Below are 24,057 nucleotides of genomic sequence, written 5' to 3'. Positions count from 1 at the left end.
TGATTCACTAACTTCATTGCAGTGTTATTGTAAGCCCACTTGTGAAAATAAAGATTATTATTAAATGTAAATACCTAACTTGCGTAATAAGTGTTGATAATCATTTTGTATCTTTGACATAGAACATAGACATAGAACACACAGTGCAGAAGGAGGCCATTCGGCCCATCGAGTCTGCACCGACCCATTTAAGCCCTCACTCCCACCCTATCCCTGTAACCCAATAACCCCTCCTAATAACCCACCCTATCTGTAAACAATATCCCCTGCTTAACATTGAAAAAGCGTAACATTTAAAATAGAGTTAGGAACATACTTGAAGGGAAAAATATGCAGAGCTATGAGGAACGAGCGAAATAGTGGGTTTACTGCCTGAGATACTCTTTCAGAACGATGGGCTGAATGGTCTTTCTGCGCTCATTCTCTGAGTCGGATAAATCCGAGTCGCTGCAATTAACCAATGTTACCCATAGATGGCGTTGCTGGGCGAAGGCCAACGACCTGTATCTCCCATTTCGGGTTATTCCGTGAGCGCTCGGGATTTAAGGCCGAGAGACCTCCGGCTCGGGGGAGGGCGGAAAGCGAGTGCTCGGGTCTTTCCGTCAGCTCTCGGGAGTTGAGTCCGAGAGATCTCCGGGTCCATGTCGGGGGGTGGGGGGGGTGGGCGGGGACGGCGAGGATGGGGCGAAACAAGTGCTCGGGTCTTTCCGTGAACGCTCGGGAGTTGGGTCCGGGAGACCTTCGGCTCGGGGCCGGGAGGGCGGGGCTGGATACGGGGAGGAGCGGGAGGGCGGGGCTGAGGACGGGGAGGAGCAAGCGCTCGGGTCTTTCCGTGAGCGCTCGAGAGCTCGGGTCTTTCCGTGAGCGCTCGGGAATAGCAGCTTCTGACTCGGTCACCTGGGGTCTGAAGGAAGGAGAGAGGGCGGGTGGAGACCATCGGAATGAACCTGAGAGGCTGAAGAAAGAAAACAATTGGGGAGGAGGGAGGGGAGAGAGTGTGTGAGTGAGGGAGAAAAACACCCCACCGGGAGGAAAGAGAGCAAAGCAGACAAGGAAAGAGGTAAGGAGCGAGTGTGCGGGAAGGTGGGTGAAGGGGTGGGGGTGAATAATTACTTAAAAACCCAGAAGGGCCCGTGAGAGAAAAGACAGGATGGAAGAAGGGGAGTCAGAGGTGAACAGAATGAAAAGTCAGGGCGAAAATAGCGAGAGGCAGAGAGATAAATGAAATAGCGCCAAATAATCAGGGAATTAAAGGGAGGGGGAGGAAAGACAGAGAGAGAAAATGAAAGAGTGCAGGGAGGAGGGGATGGGGGTGAATGTCTGAGGGAAGCTGAAGAGGGGAAAGTGACAGAGGCGAAAGAAGAAGATGGACAGTTGGAGGAGAATGAAGAGGCTGGAGAGAAATGGCTTGGCTGGTTGCTATGGGAAACCGTCCCTGCGCCTCCCAGCCCTGTCAAACAGATGGAGCTGCGGCTGCAATCTCTCCAAAACTTGCTGTGTGAGCAGAGGCAGCCCTCAGCCTGCATTTCGAGAGATGGAAAAGTTAATGCAGCATTCCTTGCGGATCTGCTGCACTTTTTAACGCTCTCTCTTTTATGTTCCCTTTGGTTTTGCCTCGAACCAAAATTTTAAAAAAGGAGAAATAAGTTGGAAGATAAGTAACGTTGCACCACAGGGCTGATTCATTCAATTTTTAAGCCGCTCTCTGTCCCCAAATTCTCCCATATATGTGTGGCGAAACCCAATATGCAATATTGTCTTGGATAGGACCCTCCTCACTTAAATGTGTCGGTGTTATTTGATGAAGGGAAAGTTATGTATGCACAGTCTCCAGATGAAGTGAAAGAGAGAGAAAGAGCGATTTCATAGCAACAACCTATTCACCGCTCGTTTCAAACGCCGAGGTGGCATCTGCAGAATGTCAGGTTCACAAGTCGCTGATTTACAATTCATCTTAAACCGTTCCCATATGTGTACCAATAATGCTCTCCGGATTGACAGCTAAAGTCAAACGGTAACAAGTATTCTTTCAGCACATAATTAAAAGGGTTAAGTTAATTATTTGCATTTGAAATTAAGTCGCCATAGTCTCAGAGAGAGGACCATGGGGAAGACGGCGGAGAGCTCTGTGGCATCGTTGGTGGTCCACGGAACACTTGGTGGAGTTCGGGCAGATTCGGGCAGCAAAGGCAAGAGGCCTCAGAGGACCTAAGGGCTAAGGTGGCAGACATGTTGCTGGCAGCCACCGAGAGAGTGGAACAGAAGTTGGAGGCACTCGGTGCGTTGCTCCAAAAAGTGGAAGTCAGTGGCGGACCATGACGGCCGGCTGGCATCGTTGGAGGCAGAGATTACGCTGCTGGTGGAGGGCCAAGGGAAGCTGAGGGAGAATGTGGATGATTTGGAGAATCGGTCAAGGAGGCAGAATGTCCGGATTGTGGCGTTGCCCAAAGGTAATGAGGAACGCTGGCCACAAAGTATGTAGCGAGCATGCTTGTGAAGCTCTGGAGAGGAGGGTCTTCGACTCCCCCCCCCCCCCCCCCAGGTGGTTCAAGCGCACAGGTCGCTGAGGAGGAGGCTGAAGGTGGGGAGGAACCAAGGGCGATGGTTGTACGATTGCATGCTATGACTGGACAGAGAGAAGATTCTGAGGTGGGTGAAGGAGACGAGGCAGTGCACCTGGGAAGCAAATGTGATTCGGGTTCTACCAGGATCAGGGTGCCGAACTGGCCAAGCACCGGGCTAGGTTCAACAAGGTCAAAGCGGTCCTGTTCAAGGAAGAAGTGAATTTCGTGTGCAGTACCCAGCCTGGTTATGGGTCACATACCAGAGCCAGGAGTTCCAGAGGGTTTGTCTTATGAAGAGAGATTGAGCAGTTTGGGCCTATACTCCAGAAGAACGAGAGAGCTAATTGAGGTATATAAGATAATAAAAGGTATTGACAAAGTAGAAGTAGATTGGATCCTTCCTCTTGTGGGGTAATCTAGAATGAGAGGTCATAGTTTTTAAAAAAAATGTATTTATTCAAAGTTTTCAATAAGTTTACAAAACCCTCCAAAAAGGAAAATAATACAAAGAAAGAAGGGCAACATGCCAACAGAACAGAACAACTTAACCCTCAAACGATAAACAGTTTAGCACATTAACACTAAATTAAAAACAGGATAGAGCATGCGCCCCTTACAAAAAGGAAAATAAATCACCCCCCCCCCCCCCCGTTGCTGCTGCTGTTTTTTTTAAATTAAGGTTTTGCAAAATTTTCCATATTAAACAGTAATAATCTTAACACAGCAACTTAGTGAACATTAATCTAGTGTATAAAGAGAATATACATCAGCAATCCACTAGACGTTACCCCACGCGCCTCAATCTTCCCACCCCCTCCCATCGGGGCACCCCCCCCATGGGTCGCTGCTGCTGCTGAAGTGTTAATTTTCCCCGCGAAGTCAGCAGACGGTATTGTGCCCCCGCTCAACAGCGGCAGCTCTGTACCCTTGGCAAAGTTATTTATACACATATGTATGCATCCGTTCGTGGTGTTGTCCCTTGCTTCTTCCGGACGGATTTCACTGACGTTATCGTCCCATGCGCACTTCTGCTTCTGCGGCCCTCCCGTCTTCCCCATTTTCTCTGTTCCTGTGGATGCCAAGTTTGTTAACGTTTCCCTGCCTCCCCCTCCCCTTCCCTGGCTCCTCTATTGTTCCCTGTCTCTCCCCTCTGCCCCCGCCCTCTCCCCGCTTCTGCCCCCCCCCCCCCCCCAGCCCTGTGGTTCGCCTTTTCCTTCCTCTTAGATTTAGCTGTCCCACACACACAAACCCCCCCCCCCCCCCTCCCTCCCGGTCTATCTTTCCCTCTCATGCTTTGGCTATTTTCCCGTTTCTTGGCTACCTGGCTGCTCTTCTGCTTGTTTGTTGGCCACGAACAGGTCCTGGAACAATTGGGTGAACGGCTCCCACATTCTGTGGAAGCCGTCGTCTGACCCTCGGATGGCGAATTTGATTTTCTCCATTTGGAGAGATTCCGAGAGGTCAGACAGCCACCCTGCAGCTTTGGGTGGTGCTGCTGACCGCCAGCCAAACAGGATTCTACAGCGGGCAATCAGGGAGGCAAAGGCAAGGGCGTCCTCCCTCCTCCCCAGGAATAGATCTGGCTGGTCTGAAACCCCGAAAACCGCCACTTTCGTGCATGGCTCCACCCTCACCCCCACCACTTTGGACATGGCCTCGAAGAAGGCTGTCCAGTACTCCGCAAGACCAGAACATGTGGGCGTGGTTGGCCGGGCCTCTTTGGCACCATTCACATCTGTCCTCCACCTCTGGGAAGAACCTACTCAAACGGGTTCTTATTAAGTGGGCTCTATGTACCACTTTTAGTTGCGTCAGGCTGAGCCTTGCACACGTAGAGGTGGAGTTGACCCTATGCAGTGCTTCGCTCCAGAGTCCCCACCCTATTTCGATCCCCAGGTCCTCCTCCCACTTCCTCCTTGTTGCGTCCAGTATGGTGTCGGCCCCTTCTACCAGTCGGTACAGTTTCCTTTATCTAGTATGCTTGCGTCTAGTAACCCTTCCAGTAGTGTCTGTCGTGGTGGAGAGGTCATAGTTTATCAGATTTAAAACAGATGAGGAGAAATTACTTCCCTCAAAGGGTCATGAATCTGTGGAATTCACTACCCCAGTGCAGTGGATTCCGGGATGCTGAGTTAATTTGAAAGATAGACCGATTTTTAATTAGCAATGGGTTGAAGGGCTATGGAGAACAGCCAGGAAAGCAGAGTTGAGGTTGAGAGGAGATCAGCCATAATCGTATTGAATGGCAGAGCGGGCTCGAGGTGCTGAATTGCCTACTCCAGCTCCTAGCTATGTTCTGATCTCAGCAGGGAGTGCTGAGTACATACTATGATTGATGGTTTTAAGAGGCTATTAAAGGATTAATTGTCTTTGACGTGGTTAACTTTGTTTTTATAACAGATTGCTTGAAGGGATTTAAAATATTTGAATGGGTTTAATGAATGAGAGGGATTTTTTCTGTATTAAATGTGCATGACTATTAGGTTATTAGAAGTTTAATTTTCTTCATCTCCCCATGACTTCTAATGTCTGCCTCGGCAGTGTGTCTATGAAGGTGGATGGGGCATGAGTTGACTTGGAGGTGGCGTGAGGATATGAGGTAGCATTGAAAGCTCATAGGGGTGAATGGGGCTTGACGAGTGAAGGCTGGAACGTCTAACAGTGTTTATAAAACTGGGCTGAAGTCTCAGAGTCTTTTAAGCAGCCTGCTTTGGCACCAGCCACCTCTGTGGCAACTTCCAAACTGCTTCCAAAGGTGGCAGGCTTGACTTGATCACACCCTGCCTCCCCAGAGCAAAGCTTGCATATCACGGGGCCCTTTATTTTGAGGTAGGGTCGGCCGAATAGGGAAATTTCCCGACTTGAACTACCCACCTTGGTCGTGAAAACCCAGCCCTGAAACGCAAACATCTGTTAGAAGTGGGTGAAATAATACTGTGCCAAAACATTTTTTAATGGTATTTCATTAGTTTGAAATTTTACCTTCACATGTTTAATTTTTAATTCCAATTTGAAAGCACAATATTGGCTATTTCCAAAGTATGACCCCCCCCCCCCCCCCCCCCCCCCCCCCCAATTTCTTTTTGCATATCAAATGAGAACTACTTTGTCTTCATCATTAGTAGTTTGGGGTAATGAACAGAATGGTTCAAAGAATTACCAAGCTTTATAATGGTGGCATTCATTACTGCAAGTGGTACCTTGAATCTGCAACACTGTAAGTATTAGGTGAATTGGACATTCTGAATTCTCCCTCTGTGAATCCGAACAGGCTCTGGAATGTGGCGACTAGGGGATTTACACAGTAACTTCATTGCAGTGTTAATGTAAGCCTACTTGTGACAATAATAAAGATTATTATTATTGAAAAGCGAAGTTAATCGCATGCTTAAGTATACTCACTCAGATTAGCTTATAAGTCAACCTTCCTACTTCCCAGCCAACAAACTTGAAAACAACCTATAGCTCACATATATATTCTTCTTTGGCAATCACCCACCAATGAGTATGATTGTCCACCTAAGAAACTCCGTATTACTGGTCATGGGTTCTGTGGATCCTTTTGTGGCTGCTGAGCCCAATCATGGCATCGATGCCAGTATTCTTGGCTCCTTCAAGGACGCCTGTCCTCCCAGCTGATGCAAAAAATCTGTCTCAGACAGCATTGATGGTACTTCTCCAGGGCCTTGAGATAGCGTCTGTATGTAGTCCAAGTTTCTGTGCCATATAGAAGATTTGGGGGAACGATGCCTTGCATACGAGGATCTTGGTCTCATCACGAATATCCAAGTTATCAAAGACTCTCGTCCTTAAGCATCAGAGGGAGGTGCTTGCTGATTGGATACGATGTTGGATCTCTGCATCAATGTCAGCCTTAGATGAGAGGTGACTCTCCATCTAGGGGAAATGTTCCATGTTTGGTCAGATTTCTCCATTGATCTTAATGGAGAGAGTAGTATTCACCTGAGGAAGGAGCAGTGCTCCGAAAGCTCGTGTTTGAAACAAACCTGTTGGACTTTAACCTAGTGTTGTAAGACTTCTTACTGTGCTCACCCCAGTCCAACGCCGGCATCTCCACTTAATGGAGAGAGACATCAGATCTTACCCTGGGACAGGTTGGTAAAGGACTTGACTTCTTGGGATTGCGGCTGAGACCAATCCTTCGGTATGCTTCAGCAAAGCTGTCAAACATGGCTTGGAGCTTCTCTTCTGAGAGACTGGAGCTAGCAATATCATTCACCTACTGAAGTTCCATGAGCGATGTCAGTGTCTATTTGTTCTTGGAATTCAACCATTTGTGGTTGAAAGGTTTTCTGTTCAGCCTGTAGGCTATGTCCACTCCACAGGGAAGCTTGTTCTTGACAAGATGAAGAATGGTGACGATGAAGATGGGTGGGGTCGATTACACATCACAGCTTGACTTGTCTTGACCTCAATGGTCTCTTTTTATTTTCGTCGGTGAGGACTTTTGCCGGCATCTTGTCATGGAGCAGTCGAAGGATGGTGATGAATTTGTCTTGACAGCTGTCCTTTGACGGGGTCTTCCATAGAACTTTCCAATTGACTGAGTCAAGAACCTTGGTCAGCTAGAGTGGTTGATGTTGCTCCTGGCATTTCTCTTGAAGTTGACGAGCAGTGAAAATCATGTCCACTCTTCCACACTGGCTTTCCTCAAAGATTTCTTCAGCGACTGGGAGAAGACGGCTTGCGAGGATTTGGGCAATGATCTTCCTGGAGATGGAGAGTAGGGAGGTTGTTCCCACAGTCTTCTTTGCCGCCTTTCTTGAAGATGGTGATGATGAGGCATCCTTGAGATCAGCAGGATTTTCTTCTTTGTACCAGATTTTCAGGAACAGCTGATGGAGATGATAGGTAATCTCTTCCCCGCCAAGCTTTAAAATCTCTGCTGATATCCCATTCACTGCTGCGGCTTTTCCATTCTTCATGTCTTTAATGGCGGCTTTGACTTCATCTATACTGTGTGGGGAATCCAAGATCATCTTTGATGGGGCGGCACGTGGCACAGTGGTTAGCACTGCAACCTACAGCTCTGAGGACCCGCGTTCAAATCCCAGCCCTGGGTCACTGTCCGTGTGGAGTTGGCACATTCTCCCTGTGTCTGCCTGGCTTTCACCCCCACAACCCAAGATGTGCAGGATAGGTGGATTGGCCACGTTAAATTGCCCCTTAATTGGAAAAAAAATAATTGGGTACTCTAAATTTAATTTTATAAAAAGATCATCTTTGATGGGGAGTTGGAGGATTTTCTGAAACACACGTCATCTATGTTTGTGTCATGGTTTAGGAATTCTTTGGTTTAGAAATTCTTTGAAGTGTTTTCTCCATTGGAGGCTGATGTTTTCGCAGTCTCGCAAGAGAGTTCTGTTCTTACTCTACACTGGTTTGAGGCCTAGGTGTTGGGTCCATATATTGCCTTGATGGCACTGAAGGGGCCCCTGGTGTTGTGCTTGACAGCAAGGCGTTGCAGCTCCTTGGCTTTCTCAGTCCACAGTGATTTTCCTAGTTCTTCTTTGTATCTCTGCCTATTCTGATTGATGAGCTCTTTTCTTTGCCCTGCTGGTTATGCCATTTTGCCAGATGTGGAGAGCTTTCCTCTTCTTGTCGATGAGGTCTTGGATGGTGTGGTCATTCTCGTCGAACCATTCTTGGTGCTTCCTGGTCTTGTAGCCGATAATTTCTTCACAGATTAAGGTGATGGCTATCTTCAGCTTTTTCCAGTTTTCCTCCACTCCATTAGAATAAACACTTTGGAGATTTTGGAGAAGACATTGTTGGAAGTTCACGAGCATGCTTGGCTCTTGAAGCTGCTCAACATTGGTCTTTTTTCTGAGCTGTTTCTTCGTCTTCTCCTGCTCTAGTGGAGTTTGATGGACAGAGTGGAGCGGATGAGTAGATGACCAGTCCAGCAGTCATCTGCACTGGTTATCGCTTTGGTGCTGAGGATATCCTTTTGGGCTTGGCATTGGACGAATACGAAGTCGACCATGTGCCAGTACTTTGATCATGGATGTCTCCAGGAAATCTTGAATTTGTCTTTTTGGTGGAACAATGTATTAGTGATGACAAGCTGGTGGTCTGCGCATTTGATGAGCAGGAGAGCCCCCTGGAGTTGGAATTCCCAACTCCTTCCTTTCCGATAGCTCCATTCCAGAATTTGGGGTCCTTTCCAACTCTGGTGTGAAGTCCCCAAGGAGGATGATCTTATCTTCCTTCGGAATGTTGGAGAGTAAGGTGTCCAGGGTGAAGTAGAAGTCTTCTTTGGAGTCATCATTGGCATCAAGGGTGGGATGAAGGTACTCGCGACTGTTGCCTGCTGGTTCTTGGCAGGTTGTAGACGGAGGGTCATGAGGCAGTCATTGATCCCGACCGGGAGCTCCAAGAATCTAAGGTTGCTGAGTTAATTCTTGATGGTGAATCTAATCCCATGCATCCTCGGCTGATCCTTGGGTTTTACTCTCTGGAAGAAGGTGTAACCACCGCCATCTTCCCTCAGCTACTCTTTGCCTGCCCTTTGGATCTCTCACAGGACATGACATCGATGTTGCAGTGCCTAAGCTCACAGGCAACAAGGGCAGTCCTCCATTCCAGTTGATTGTTTTGCTCATTATCCATGAGGATTCATACATTCCAGGTTCCCAAATTGAGTTTAACTATAATTTTCTGACTCCAGTGAGATGAACCTGCTCGATGCGGTTTTCCAGCCAGGTTGGAAACAGAACAGTCTATTTTTAGAGCAACCTTTCCCCATGCACGGTGAACAGAGTGGACCCTGAAGGACTGCTGAGACATGAAAAAGCTGCCGAAACGCTCTCCTGTTCATATTCCATGAGCGAGACGACTAAATGAAACTCTACCACCTACATGCTGGTCCAAAGCCAGACCTCCGAATCTCACTGTCCTGACCCCATCACCTTTCGCCAATCGCCGCAGGGCTTTATTGTATGAAGGGGGGAGGGGGGGGGGGAGGGGGGGAGGGGTGTTGGTAGAAGCCTGGGGCTGGACAACTATTAATGTGGGTATGGGGTTGCACATCAGACACAGGATCCTTGTCAGAGGGTAAGTCCAGTTCCAGTGGCAAGGGAGCTCGACGAGTGGGGATCTCCCTACTGTTGCAGTCTTCATCCACCATCACAGCTATTGATACCATTCGACTATCTTCCACCTGATCCACCGTTAAGGACTTGTTTTCAGTTGTGCTTGCTCTGGTTCCTCCCCTCTGACCGTACCGTCATGGGTGATTCTGCCAGGAGTTCAAGACTCCCGATAGCATTGCTCTTGTAATCAATGGAACGTTCAAGCCTCTCCACCACGGCAAGGTGGCGATCCAAGGAAATATAACAACGGCCAAGAGGTCTGATTTTAATGCACATTAGCTATTCTCCAAACTGCTTTACTGAGGGGTGCGGGACACTGAGAAACTGAGAGAACAATGGAGAATGTAGGCATGAGAAAGATGAACTGGATAAGAAGAAAGAGAGTATACTCTCAAGAGTCAGTTATAATAACAGTTAACAAAAGCCCTATGCTTTTAAAGTTGTGTCCCAATTTCTATTGTTGTAAGTGAGTACATATACAATAATAAACTCATAACTTATTTTAAATGGTTATGTTTTCTGACAGTGTATAATTGGAGCTGCTATAATTCCAGTATTAACAAATCTCTTGTTTGGAGAAAAGTAGAAGACAGCAAACAGATGTACCTAGAATGTGACTGCTGATTTTAATACCTGTTTTCCATACTAGTCTGAAAAGCGAAGCAGACTCAGCCCGGCTTTAACTTGGATAGGAGGTTATCTGGGAATATCAGGTGCAGTAGAAAAAAGGGCAGCCAGTTTAGCTCAGTTGGCTGGACAGCTAATTCGAGATGCAGAGCGAGGTCAATAGCGTGGGTTCAATCCCCGTACTGGCTGAGGTTATTCATGAAGGCCTTGCCTTCTCAACCTTGCTGCTTGCCTGAGGTGTGGTGACCCTTGGATGAAATCACATCAGTCAGCTCCCCCCTCAAAGGGGAAAGCAGCCTATAGTAATCTGGGACTAAGGTGACTTAACTTACTTACAGTGATGATAGACTGATAAACATTTTGCAAAGCATCATTTTAAATAGACTTTGAAAATCTTTGCAAAAGATCATGCTGTTAAATCCACAAAGAATATTTGCAGAAAAGTTGCAATGGGTGTGACTCAATCTCGAAATAAAAAATTCTAATCTTTTGTGCTTTTCTAATAAAAGGTGGGCCAGAATTTATAACAAGACATATTATAAGTGACCTGAGTTTCAGTATTGATGAGGTGTTCACAGGCTTCAAATGTTAGTTGGCTGAATTGTCCACAAAAATGGCCCAATACAGTGCCAGTGCACACAAATCAGAAGGATATGTTTGCAAAGACAAACAAATAAGTCAATTTTTCGACCATCTCCACCTATCCCTGCCCCCCACCCCCAGAACTATCAGCATCACCAGTGCTAGTTGTTATTTTGCGATTAATTTTGGAAAGAAAACATTTTTCTTTTGCTCTGCAGGCCATTTTCCGGTCATCAGTGGATGAAAATTAAGCTATGTGATCAATTATAAAGGTAATAAGTAGGCATTGCCCATCAGTATGAAGATTTTTAAACATCTGCCTGGCCTTTTTGAGTCAGGTGTCCATTAATTTTTCTTCTTCAGAATGTTTCATGGCTTAGACGTCACTCGTGTTAATATCGCCCCTCTGTTGGGATGAGAACCCAATGACCCTTAGTGCCACAATTGGTCCAGTCAGTCCCCCTTCACAACTGCACAGCACAAACATTGCATTTTGCCATTGTTAACATTGAGAGCAACAAAATGCAAGTCACCTGAAAGGACATTTACAGTACCTCTGAAAATTTAACTCTGTTACGTACAAAAGAGTATCTTCATTTTGACATTACCCTTTTGTATACCAGCATGTTTCAGGGCTATTCTGATGTTCATTCATCTGATGGGGCTTTTAGACCACTTTCAAAGAATAAACTAGCAATTTGCAGTGTAAGATTTCATCAAGTTTTACTCAAACAAAATTATTTTCCCCCAAGTTAAGTTACAAATGGAGAATGTTTTAAGAACTATTATATGATGACCATGTATAGCTGTGTACTTTTATTGTCAGATCTATTTTCACCCTTAAACTCACATTGAACCACTTTAATAACATGATTGATTCTCAGCAAACATTCACTCCATTCATTACAAAGGTTTGTAGACTTGTAGGAACAATAAGAACAACATTGAATGCATGAATTAACATTTAAATTATTTCCTGTCTCTCATTCCAACAAAGCAGTAAATTACTGTATCAGTAACACATGCAAGCCTTTGTAACATGTTCAATTATTTAGGACTATTAAATTCAGGGACGGCATTCTCCGATAATGGGGCTATGACCCCACGCCCGCGAGAAAATGGGTGCGAATCACTTTGGACTTTCCTGAAGAAAGTCCAGAGCAATTCACTTCACTTACCTGAAGGGGATTAGCAGGGCCTCGGAGTACTCGACGCAGCTCCGGCTGTCGATACGGGGCCCTGCACTTCCGGCTAGGGATCCGCGGTGGCGGCCCAACGCAACATGGTGGACCCACACAGCGGACCGGCCCCACAATATAGTCCCCCCCGAGATCGCGCGCGCACGCCAATCAGTGGCCCCTGATCGCGGGTCAGACTGTCCTGGAGGCTCCCCTGTGACGGATCCCCCTGCACCCCACCAGGGCGGCCGCAGACTGGGTCTGGAGCAGCCACTTCGAACTCCCGCCGGGTGGAACCATGAGTGAACCACGCCGGCGGGAACTCGGCCAGTTGCCGGCGGAGAATCGGTGCGGGGGCCTCTTTCAATGACCCCCGACCGGCGCCGTGTGCGCGATTGGCGGCGATTCTCCGGTCCCCGATCGCGGGTCTGACGCTCATTCTCCGCCCCCACGCCAAGTTTGGAGAATCCCGCCCTCCTGTTGTTTCTGCTGTCTAGCGTGCATGTAGACCTATGTCGTAGCTAAGGGAGGGTGGTAGTAATTAACAGGGAGATGGGGTGGCACAGTGGTTAGCACCGCTACCTCACAGCGCTGCGGACCTGGGTTTGATCCCAGCCCCAGGTCACTGTGTGGAGTTTGCACATTCTCCCCATGTCTACGTCGGTCCCACCCCAACAACCCATAAAGATGGAGCGGCACGGTGGCACAGTGGTTTTCACTGCTGCCTCACAGCTCCAGGGACCCGGGTTCAATTCCGGCCTCGGGTGTCTACCTGTGTGGAATTTGCACTTTCTCGCCGTGTCTGGTGCTCTGGTTTCCTCCCATCCAACCTGAACATCTTTGAACTGGATGATGGACAATTTTTTTGAAATTCTCCTTTCATTTGCATGCCCTCCATTCAGAAGAGACACTCAGCGACTGGAATGCTATTTTGATGCTCCAGTCACATTTTGGAAGGCCTGCGAATTGTATAATTTTTATGGTCTTAATAATCCTTGCACAAAGTTTGTCTGCTGCTCTCTGTACCTTTTTACATTGGTTGGACACATCCTGAGCCTTAGGCCTCTCTGTCTGATAATTATTGACCCCTTATTCTTTCTTAGTGGTTGGATACATTCTTGACTATACTGGAGCAGAGCCTGTTGTGTTCTCTATTTTGCTTTGCTTGGATGTGTAGTGTTGAATAAAGAACACAAAGCTTTGTTAATGAACAAAACTATAAATTTATTATACTACGAATGAAGATTCGTTCACATTCCTAAAGTAGAAGGTTTCTATATTAAACAATGCTATCTCTAACTAACAGAACTTCTCAAGTGCAACTGCTCCCATGCCTGGCACTCTTCCAGCTCTCTCGTGACTCGCCGAACCCCCAAAGTCACATGATATCTATATATGACTGTTCTGTGGTTCCCTCTAGTGGTAAGAAGCATTATCATTAACTTGTTAACTCTTTACATCCCAGTGAATATACCTATCATTACAGAGCCAAGAGGCAAGTTGCAGAACAGCCAGTTGGCAAATTTCCATGTGCAGCTACAGAAGTAGATCTCATGGAATTTAGAAAAAGGTGTGACAAATTCTGGGATATTGCACAAACTGACAAATGTGTTCATTTTTGACATGGATTGAACTCAAAATGATTAGGAATTATTTAAAAATCTATGACATTGTCCTTGAGGACATTATTGTACCAATCTCTCTACTTCTGTCTTTTTCTAAGTTTCAGATCTCATTTATCCGAAGGCATGTTTTACGAATCATCAACAAATATGTCCCACCCATCAAAGAACAAACTGAAGAGACAGAGCCGGGCTTTCACGCAGGTTCTGTACCGGAAGCTAAGTTATCGTGAGCGATGTTCTGTGACCGATATTCCGACAGATCTAATGGATGACCCTTCGGAGCTCTCCATCCAGCTGTCAGCTCCTGGAATACTTAGGATCTTTGGAAATGCAATCTGCAGCGGAACCAACTACAAAAGTGTCCTGGCTACGCCACGGTCGAGTGCCCAGGAGTTGGTTAAAGAAGCCCTTGAACGCCACTCCGTAAGCAAGAAGTGTGCCGGCGAGTACCTGCTGTGTGACGTGATTGGAAGGTTTGAGGGGGTGGACAAACACTGGCGGACAGAGTGTCTCCGAGCGTTAGGGGATAATGAAAAACCTCTTCTTCTTCAAGATCTGTGGAAACCTAAAGAGGGGTTTGCCAGAAGATTTGAGCTTCGAAGGCGGGCTGAGGTGGAGGAGATGGCTGCTCAGGAGAAAGATACAACAACAGCAGGTACAACTTAGTGTATGCATTTCCTTTCAGGGAGTTTTGATACACATGGCACTTCAGCAATTTTTAAGATATTCTGTGTTGGAGTCTCTGAATAACTGGTTATTTGCTGATGATAGTGTTCAGGACAGGTGGAGGGTTAATTTAAGGAGCATTAATTCTCCCTCTCACCATCCATCTGTAAACAGAAAAGTGTTTTGATTTGTTCCCCCTTTATACACAATGGCATATTTCTTAACCTCTAGGTTTTGGTGCGATCCAATTTTCTATTACTAATGTTATGACACCCTGGGCCAGTGCATGGTCAATTCCAGCCCCATGTGAGCCAGAGTCGCAACACGGTTGAAATAAACTTTTATTTTTAAAATGTCTGAGGTCGTCAGCTGCCCAATAGCTACAGTCACCAGTTTTGTAAATTTAAACACAATTAACTTTTTACCAACAGTAACTATAATTAAATAGGCAACAAATACAACTGGTTAACTATTATCTAATCTCCAACACCCCCCCCCCCCCCCCCCCCCCCCGTTTAGCTCACCGTACCCTCTATATATATATATATATATATATACACACACACACACAAACAAACAGAGGAGAATGAGGGCTGTAAAATAACGATGAGTAAAAGGATAAGTTTGTGTTTCAGATGGACGTCTTTCAGTTAATTTCTTTCTTCAGTCTATACTTTCAGATGAATGTTATCTTTTCTTTTAGCTTGTAATGGTTTTCAATGTAGACTCACAGAAATAGCATGCAGGCAGCATTCGAGAGAGAGAGAAAACATAGCTTCTTCTTTCAGCGTCTGGAAGCTTCTGCCTTATAGTCAGCAGCAGAGAAAGAGAGAAGAGAGAGCTGCTTCCACCTTGAGAGACCAGTGATTTCTCCTGGGCTCTCTCTGAAAAAACCCAACTGTCAGGAACCAATCGCTATCAGTTGCTGGGCAGAATACTGTCCCTGGGCAATCCATTGGCCACCAGCCAACTAATCAAAACAAATCCCTCCAATCTCTTGGGTGCCAAAATACAAAACTTTATAATACAATGCACTACTTTGACACTTTGAGTTCCTTACTTCCTCTGCTTGACTTATAGGTGGCTCCATTAACAATCCATCGACCAAAAACGATAAAGACAAATTAAAGAAATAGGGACTAAGGGAATCAAAAGGAAGGGCCCTTAAAATAACCTACAGCAAACTCGAGATAGGATGAGATAAAAGGGGTTACTTTATTGCACACATTCAAAATGTGAAAGGAGGGCGGCATGATGGCGCAGTGATTAGCACTTCTGCCTCACGGTGCCAAGGATCCAGGTTTGAACCTGGCCCCGGGTCACTGTCTGTGTGGAGTTTGCACTGTCTCCCCGTGTCTGCATGGGTCTCAGCCCCACAAAGCAAAAATGTGCAGGGGAGGTGAATTGGCCATGTTAAATTGCCTCTTAATTAAAAAAAATAATTAGGTAATTTCTTAAAACAAAAAAAAAATGTGAAAGGAGGGTCGTAATGTCGCCTCCACACTCAAACATTGAAGAAAAGGTCAGAGAAAATAGGTTTTTGCAGTGTCAAGACCACAGAAAACAAATATTGTTTCATGTAGGTTCCAGAGTCCACAATGAAAGTCTAATGAGGTATTCCTTCATGGTTATCAGTGGGTTGAAAATTGATGCTGGATAATTAACTTTTCCAGTGGTGTTGACTTCAAACAATGAGAATTTCCATCAGAAGTAGATGGGGGGGCCATGTGTTCAACCTAGGCAGAGCCCCTTTTCTGTGAGGCTGCTAGTCAGATGGTGAACAAAATGAGCTTTTCAGTTCAGACGGGCAATATTATTTGTTCAACAAGCAAGAGGCCCATGTCACATGTCTCCCACCTCTCCACCATCTTTGACAAAGGATGCGTATCCATTATCTGGATTCCAAAGACTGTTAATGTCTCAGGCATTAGGAATTGAAAGGAAGCTTGCAGGACCTTTATCTTAGCAGATGATCTGTCTCCTTCTGGCTAGCAGTCCACAAATTATTATAGTGGCCCCTCAGAGATAACGAGGTCTGAGTTTTCCCGAAAATGCCAGGTAGTTTCTTTTGATCAGGTGTCAAGGATAGACTTAAGTTTAGCCATTTTAAAGGTCTTTGTTCAGTTTTAAAATGTTAAAAATAGCAATGAGCATATCTATATATATTTTGTAAAAATATAGTGTAAGGTCTTAGTCCCTCACGGTAAAGGTGTGATTGGTATGTTTTAAATTGTGAGGTCTAATCAACATTTGTGGACTCAAAGACTGCATACGTGCATCTTGAGATTTGAGGTGAGAATGGATGACTATCCAGATTACCGAGTACCAATTGCAGTGAGCAGAAAATTCACGGAGGTCTCCTGCAGAGCATGCAGGAAGCCTGTTACGTATTGTAATTTTCATCAATCCTATACAAACCAGTCTTCTTCTTATGTCAGCGATCCTTTTTGTCTGCTTCCTCTTCAACATGCTGCCTCATATAATACAGATGCTGCTGAGATTTCCTGCTCTGGGCTTTATAAGATTGATTTTTGTAATGTATAATTGATATTAAATTGAAACAGGTTAGTTTGTTTTGATCTCCATATAGTTCTATTATCTTTGGTGCATTTCTTGCTGCTGGTATATGCAGCTGCATTATTGCCTTGTCTTTTTTTTTGAAAATACATTTCCCACATTACTCTTGCAGATAGCCATATTAACATTATTTCCATTAACCATAACAATTTGCATTTATGTAACACTATTAATATAGGAAAACATTCCTAGGCTCTTTACAGGAGAGATTTATTGAAGGAGTTACAAAGCTTGTGATCTAGGCAGTAAGAGGTGGATTGTTGAAAACAAGGGATGCACAAGAAGAGAGAATTGGAGGAGTGCAGAAATCTTGGAAGGTTGTGGGGTGGGAGGAAATTAGGACAGGAGGTGGAGCAAGGCCATGGATAGATTTGAAGACGTGGTGAGAATCTTAACATCAAGACTTTGCCAGGCCAGGAGGCAATGTAGGGCAGCGAGCCAAGGGGTGATAGTTAAATGGGGAATTTTGGATGAACTTGGGTTCACAAAGTACTGTGTGAGAATTTCACTGGGATCACAATTACATTCCAGGATTTGGAGAAGAGCAAGGAGATTGTGCAAAGGTGTAACCATATTTCAGGTGCCTAATCCCCATTGGTGTCATCCCAGGAACTAGGGACTGAATTTTCTCTCCTGAATCAGATAAGCAGAATTGGGAAAATACCTGGCTGCGCAAATCAGGAGAAGGTGCCCTGGATGGTCTAATTTTCATTCTGGGGTGATGGATGCAAATGTTAACAGGATTGGATTGGATTGGATTGGTTTATTGTCACGTGTACCGAGGTACAGTGAAAAGTATTTTTCTGCAAACAGCTCAACAGATCACTCAGTACATGGAAGAAAAGGGAATTAAACAAAATTCAAGAAAATACATGAGAATACATAATAGGGCAACACAAGATATACAATGTAACTACATAAGCATTGGCATCGGTTGAAGCATACAGGGTGTAGTGTTAATGAGGTCAGTCAATAAGAGGGTCATTTAGGAGTCTGGTGACAGTGGGGAAGAAGCTGTTTTTGAGTCTGTTCGTACGTGTTTTCAGACTTCTGAATCTCCTGCCCGATGGAAGAAGTTGGAAAAGTGAGTAAGCCGGGTGGGAGGGATCCTTGATTATGCTGCTCACTTTCCCGCGGTAGCGGGAGGTGTAGATGGAGTCCATGGATGGGAGGCAGGTTTGTGTGATGGACTGGGCGGTATTCATGACTCTTTGAAGTTCCTTGCGGTCCTGGGCCGAGCAGTTGGCATACCAGGCTGTGATGCAGCCCGATAGGATGCTTTCTATAGTGCATCTGTAAAAGTCGGGCCTGCTGTCTCCTGAAAGAGTTTGGTGGCAGCCACAGGCTGCCAGGTGCAGAGGCAGGTAGCACTTTGTCCCAGCTGTAAAGAAAAAGAAACAAAACACAAAACTCCAGCCCTCACCCCATAACACACTCCCCATGTACCATCCATGTCAACTAAGTTACCTCATGCCCCCCCCCCATCTAAGCCCCCATGGCTGAACGATTCTATGCCCACCTATGCCCTTCTACCCATCCCCACGGTCCTTTATAGCCCCTATGCCAACCAATGACCCTCGACAAACTCCCATTGCCTTTTATAGCCCCTTGACCACCTCTGTCCTTCTCCCAACCCCCAATGACCATTTATAGCCTCTATGTTTTTTTTTTTTTTTTATAAATTTAGATTACCCAATTATTTTTTCCAATTAAGGGGCAATTTAGCGTGGCCAATCCACCTACTCTGCACATTTTTGGGTTGTGGGGGCGAAACCCACGCAGACACGGGGAGAATGTGCAAACTCCACACGGACAGTGACCCAGAGCCAGGATCGAACCTGGGACCTCAGCGCCGTGAGGCAGTTGTGCTAACCACTAGGCCACCGTGCTGCCCTATAGCCTCTATGTTAACTTTTTGTGAACCTATGCACACCTCAACCGCCACCCGTTGTCCTTGCACCCCCATGCCAACTCATCCAGTATCCACCATAGGCCAACCTCCAGACCCACACTGAGATTAACAGTTCCAAGTGTCTATTGCAGACTTTATGAGAGTGTTTTTTGTAAAAAAAATAAAAACCCATTGACGATACTTACATTCCAGGGCAGCACGGCAATGCAGTGGTTAGCACTGCTGTCTTACGGCGCCGAGGTCCCAGGTTCGATCCTGGCTCTGGGTCACTGCCGTGTGGAGAACACATTCTTCCCGTGTTTGCATGGGTTTTGCCCCACAACCTAAAGATGTGCAGGGCAGTTTGATTGGTCATGCTAACTTGCCCCTTAATTGGAAAAAATGAATTGGGTACTCTAAATTTATTTTAAAAAAAGACTATACTTGCATTCCTTCAATAGTATAATCCCTTATAAAACAAAATATTTCGTTCAAGTGTTTAATTCCTTATAAAACAAACATTTGTATTCATAGTCCCACAACAGTTACTTTATAACCACTTAGATCTGTCAATCAATCTGTGGCTGACAGGTACCCACTGTAATAATGATGGGTTGTGAAATCAGTCATGCAACTCAATTCCTATAATGATAATCCTCAGGTTTATGTCAACAGACAAGGATGAAATAGCAAGTGTTTTTTTTAAGCTGCAGCACCAATGCACAATGGCAGCAGTGTGTACCATCTACACGATGCACTGCAGCAACCTGCCAAGACTCCTTCGGCAACACCTTCCAAATCCCCAACTTCTACTACCTAGAAGGGGAAGGGCAGCAGATATATGGGGATACCATCACCTTCAGGTTCCCCTCCAAGCTACACAGCATCCTGACTTGGAACTATATTGCTGTTCCTTTATTGGGTCAAAATCCTGGAACTCCCTTCCTAACAGCACTATGGGTGTACTTATACCGTATGGACTACAACAGTTCAAGGCAGCTTGCCATCATCTTCTCTGCGGCAATTGGGGATGGGTAACAAATGCTGGTCTAGCCAACAATGCCCAGAGCACATGAACAAATTAAAAAAGGCATTGTTTTTTTAAATATATTTAAAGAACAGGGGTGGGATTCTCTCAGCCCGGGGCCGGGCAGGAGAATCTCCGCGAATGGCGCGAATCATGCCATGCTGTCCCGACACCGGGTCTGCGGAGAATCGGCACCATTGACGCTGGCATGGTCGGCGCGGAGCGGGCTGGGGGCCGGTCTACGGCCCCCCCTCCCCCCCCCCCGATGATTCTCGGCCCGGTTTGGGCCGAACGACCGTGTCTCTGTTGGGCTCATCCGCCAGGTAGCGATCATTGGTCTTGAACTTGGCTGGCTGTTCCTGCTATGATTGGGTTTGCACAGGCCGGATCCAAAAGAGACAGAACACATGGCTGTGCTCTTTTATCCCTCTGGGATTTCGTGCTCTTTTTAAAAAAAAATCTATTTATTCGAGTTTTCAACTGATTTTCAACAAACCCCCCCGCTCTTACAGAAAAAGAAACAAGAACACAAGAACACAACGCACAATAATTATACAAAGAATGTCCCAAAATACAATTGCTCCCCATATAACAATAAGAACACAGATTGGGAAAACACCCCTCCCTAACCCCAACGTCACCCCAAGAGGAACCCCCCCCCCCCCCCCCCCCCTCCTGGGTTGATGCTGCTATTGACCTCCTCCTAACGCTCCGCGAGAGATTTTGTGCTCTTTGGGGCGATCCTTAACCTTAGACCCAATAGTTCGACAGGGCTCTGATCACTGTCTTCGATTTCGGCCTATAAAGGGGCGGGTGCCTTGGTAGCTGGGCGGCTTCTTAGCGGTCATTGACCTTGGCAGTTTGGCTTTCTGAGTAAAGGGAGTGGTGCCGATCAGTCTGTGGCTGTACCGGTTTCTTGATTGGAGTTCTATTGTCCTGGGAAAATGGGCCATTGAAATGCAAACGAGCGGGGGTTTCGATCAGGCTTGGTTACCTGTGTTTCAAATATACATCGGCTCTGTATATGTCTGAGTCCTGGGTTGGCCATAATTCCCATGGTCCTTTGCAGGTGGCCATCTTAGATGGCTACAGGACTAAACGGAATAGCCTTGTACCTCCAGTGGACGGGGGTGGGAACCTAACGTGAACATTCCATTGAGGCTCTCTCTTTCTTGCGCAATGGTCTCTGAACTCGTTTAGTGGAATGTGGTGTGACAGCTTATCCCTTGAGGGTTAGCAAGGGTCGCCGGGTCAGGGCAAAGATAGGATAGTGTTATGGTGTTCTAATGATATAAGCACCAATCACTCATTAGGGAACGTATAAACATGTGGGTTCATATAAAGAATCATAGAATGGTTACAGCACTGCATGAGACCATTCAGTCCATTGAGTCCATTCTAGTTTTCTGCAACAAAAATGTAACTAGTTCTATTCCTATCTCCTTTCCCCTAGCCCTTCAGGTTTTGGATCCAATTTCCTTTTGAAGGCCACAATTGAATCGAACTCCACCATCTACGTAAAAGAAACTCTGCTTTTTGTCATCTATTTTTTTTTTTGCCAATCACTTCAAATCTACCTTGTTTAGGCTTGAAATCCTCTGCCAACAGGAAATATTTTTCTAATTGCATTCTGCCCAGATCCCTCATGATCCTGAACAACTCGGGCGGGATTCTCCGACCCCCCCCCCGGGTCGGAGAATCGCCGGGGGTGTGGTGGCGTGAATCCTGCTCCGACGCCGGCTGTCGAATTCTCCGGCGCTGTTTTTTTGGCGGGGCGGGAATCACGTCGTGTCGGTCGGGGGCCGTTGGCAGTGGCCTCCCCGGCGATTCTCCGGGCCCCAATGGGCCGAGCGACCACCCGTTTTCGGCCAGTCCCACCGGCATGAAAAACACAAGGTCCATACTGGCGGGACCTGGCTCTGAGGGGAGGGGGGTTGGGGGGGGGAGGTTGGGGGGGGAGATTGGGGGAGGGGGGTTGGGGGGGAGGTTGTGGGGTTGGGGGAGGGGGGTTGGGGGGGGTTTGGGGGGGGTGGGGGCCCGCTGTGTCCTGGCTCGCGATCAGGGCCCACCAATCTGCGGGTGGGCCTGTGGCATGGGGGCACTCTTTCCCTCCGCGCCGGCCTCTATAAAGCTCCACCATGGCCAGCACAGAGAAGAAACCCTCTGCGTAGGCAAAGGGATCACGGCAGCGGTTCTGCGCATGCGCCAGAGCACGCTAGCGCACTCGCGCATGTGCCAACACGCGCTGGCCGGCTGAGGCCCTTCGGCGCCAGTTGGTGCGGCGCCAACCACTCCAGCGCCGGCCTAGTGCAGAAGATTCTGAAACTTCCGGGCGGCCCGACGCTGGAGTGCTTCACGCCACTCTTTGGCACCAGTACGGCCCACCCGCCGGTTGGGGGAGAATCCTGGCCCTCATTCTTGTTTAGACACGGCATATAGGAACATTTATACATAGGTATAAAGCTTGAAGGCATCATCAGCAGTGCCCTGTGTGTGTGTGTGTGTTCTGCTCAAAGGCAAAAACTAAACTAAGACTGGATTGCATGACACGCTTGCCTTCCAGTGATACGCTGTTTTCCCTTAAAGGCATATTACAATATCCCTCTTTCTTTTTAAAGGTACTTTCCCCTTAAAGAATTTTACAATACATGTTCATGTATAGTTGCCATTATATACGTACAGGGAACTGATGAAACAATGTGTCTCTAAAGCGTCAAGGTAATCTGCTAGTACGCCAGATCTTGTGTCTAATGGGAACCTTGTCGGGAGGTTTCTTTAATTGCTTAAAGTGATCTGTGGGATTTTCATTCTTGGATATTGTTCTTGGCATTTGGGATATTGTCCTCAATGCAATAGGGCTGCATGGTAGTTGAGGAGCTAGAATGTACCTAATTTGACCTCGGTTGTACCTCACCATTGCTCCTTTGTGTGAAATGACTTCATAGAAGCTTGCTTCCAAACAATTCCTTGTCACCTCGGCTGGTTGCCAGGTACCTTTCATGGGATCCTGGATGCAAACCTGTTGTTCCAACTGTAAACTTGGCAATTCTGTACCTGCATGTTTATGGTGCATGTTGGTCACTGTCGCTTGCAGTTTTAAAAGTTGCTCTATACTTTTTGAGTGAGTAGAATGGGTAAGAGTAGGTAAATAAGTACGCACTGGTTTGCCAAACATTAGCTCTGCCAGTGAGAGAGTAGTTATACTTAAAGGTGTCACTCTCAGATGTAAGATTGCAATATATAGATCTTGCTTGGTCTGCCTACATTTGAGAATTCGGGATTTACCATGTGAATCATTTGTTCAGCTACACGGTTCGATCTAGAGTAATCAGGAGAAGAAGTAGCATGATTGATATTCCACCTCTGACACATATCTGGAAATGGCTTACCAATGAATTGCAGACCGTTATCTGTAATGATCTCTCTCGGCACATGAAATACACTCTAAGTGCTACCTTCAGTTTATGACAGTTGAGCTTGATGTATTATGTAATTATTGAATAATGGGGGTTTGGTAGAGTTGTCGATGACCATTAAGTTAATGCCAGGGACCTGAATGAGGTCAGATGCGATTTTGGTCCAAGGATGGGTAGGAAATTCATGTGGAATCAATTGTGCTTTGTGCTGATCTGGCATATGCTCTTGACATGCCTCAGACTTCTTGACGACGACTTCAATGTCATTATTTACCTGGCCAATAGATTGTCTCTCTTGCAAATCTTTTTGGATGATCTATACCCATGTGTGAGTGATGAAGTTGTTGAAGAATATCAGGTCTCAATGATTCCAGTGTAATGAGCTGCTTGCTTTTAAAAATAACTCCATGGGTGATGTCTAGCTCATCCCGGTAAGGCCAAAATGGCCACGCGTGTTCGTGCAAATACTGTATTGAATCAGAACATCGTTTGACGATGGTTTAGGGCAGCATGGTAGCACAGTGGTTAGCACTGTTGCTTCACAGTAGATTTTAGCGTTATCAGCCATGTGATATCTCACCATTCCATGGATTATTACTAGTGCAAGTCACAACATGTGCTAGACATGCAGTCACTGGGCCTTGAGATTGGAACATTTGTGAGACCCTGGAGGATTGATTGTACTTGGACTCCAGGACTATGAATCCTGCACATGGAATTAGTAAAACATAAGGTCGGCCATCAAATGGAACTTGAACATATTGAAATTAAGCAAGAATTGGAAAAGTC

The 24,057-nt window shown here is 46.3% G+C and overlaps 1 protein-coding gene across 1 annotated transcript in view; it reads left to right on the top strand.

Moving 5' to 3' along the window:
- Window positions 1–991: 991 nt before the first annotated feature.
- Window positions 992–24,057, top strand: part of radil (Ras association and DIL domains) — a 192,916-nt gene continuing 169,850 nt past the window's right edge. Inside the window, exons 1-2 of the mRNA XM_038821032.1 lie at window positions 992–1,060; window positions 13,796–14,346. Coding sequence (XP_038676960.1) covers window positions 13,815–14,346 — 532 coding nt within the window. The 5' untranslated portion in view covers window positions 992–1,060; window positions 13,796–13,814. The remainder of the gene's footprint in view (window positions 1,061–13,795; window positions 14,347–24,057) is intronic.

The sequence above is a fragment of the Scyliorhinus canicula genome, chromosome 15 (genome assembly GCF_902713615.1).
Source record: "Scyliorhinus canicula chromosome 15, sScyCan1.1, whole genome shotgun sequence".
Taxonomy (NCBI): Eukaryota; Metazoa; Chordata; class Chondrichthyes; order Carcharhiniformes; family Scyliorhinidae; genus Scyliorhinus; species Scyliorhinus canicula.
This window is presented reverse-complemented; position numbering and strand designations above follow the sequence as displayed.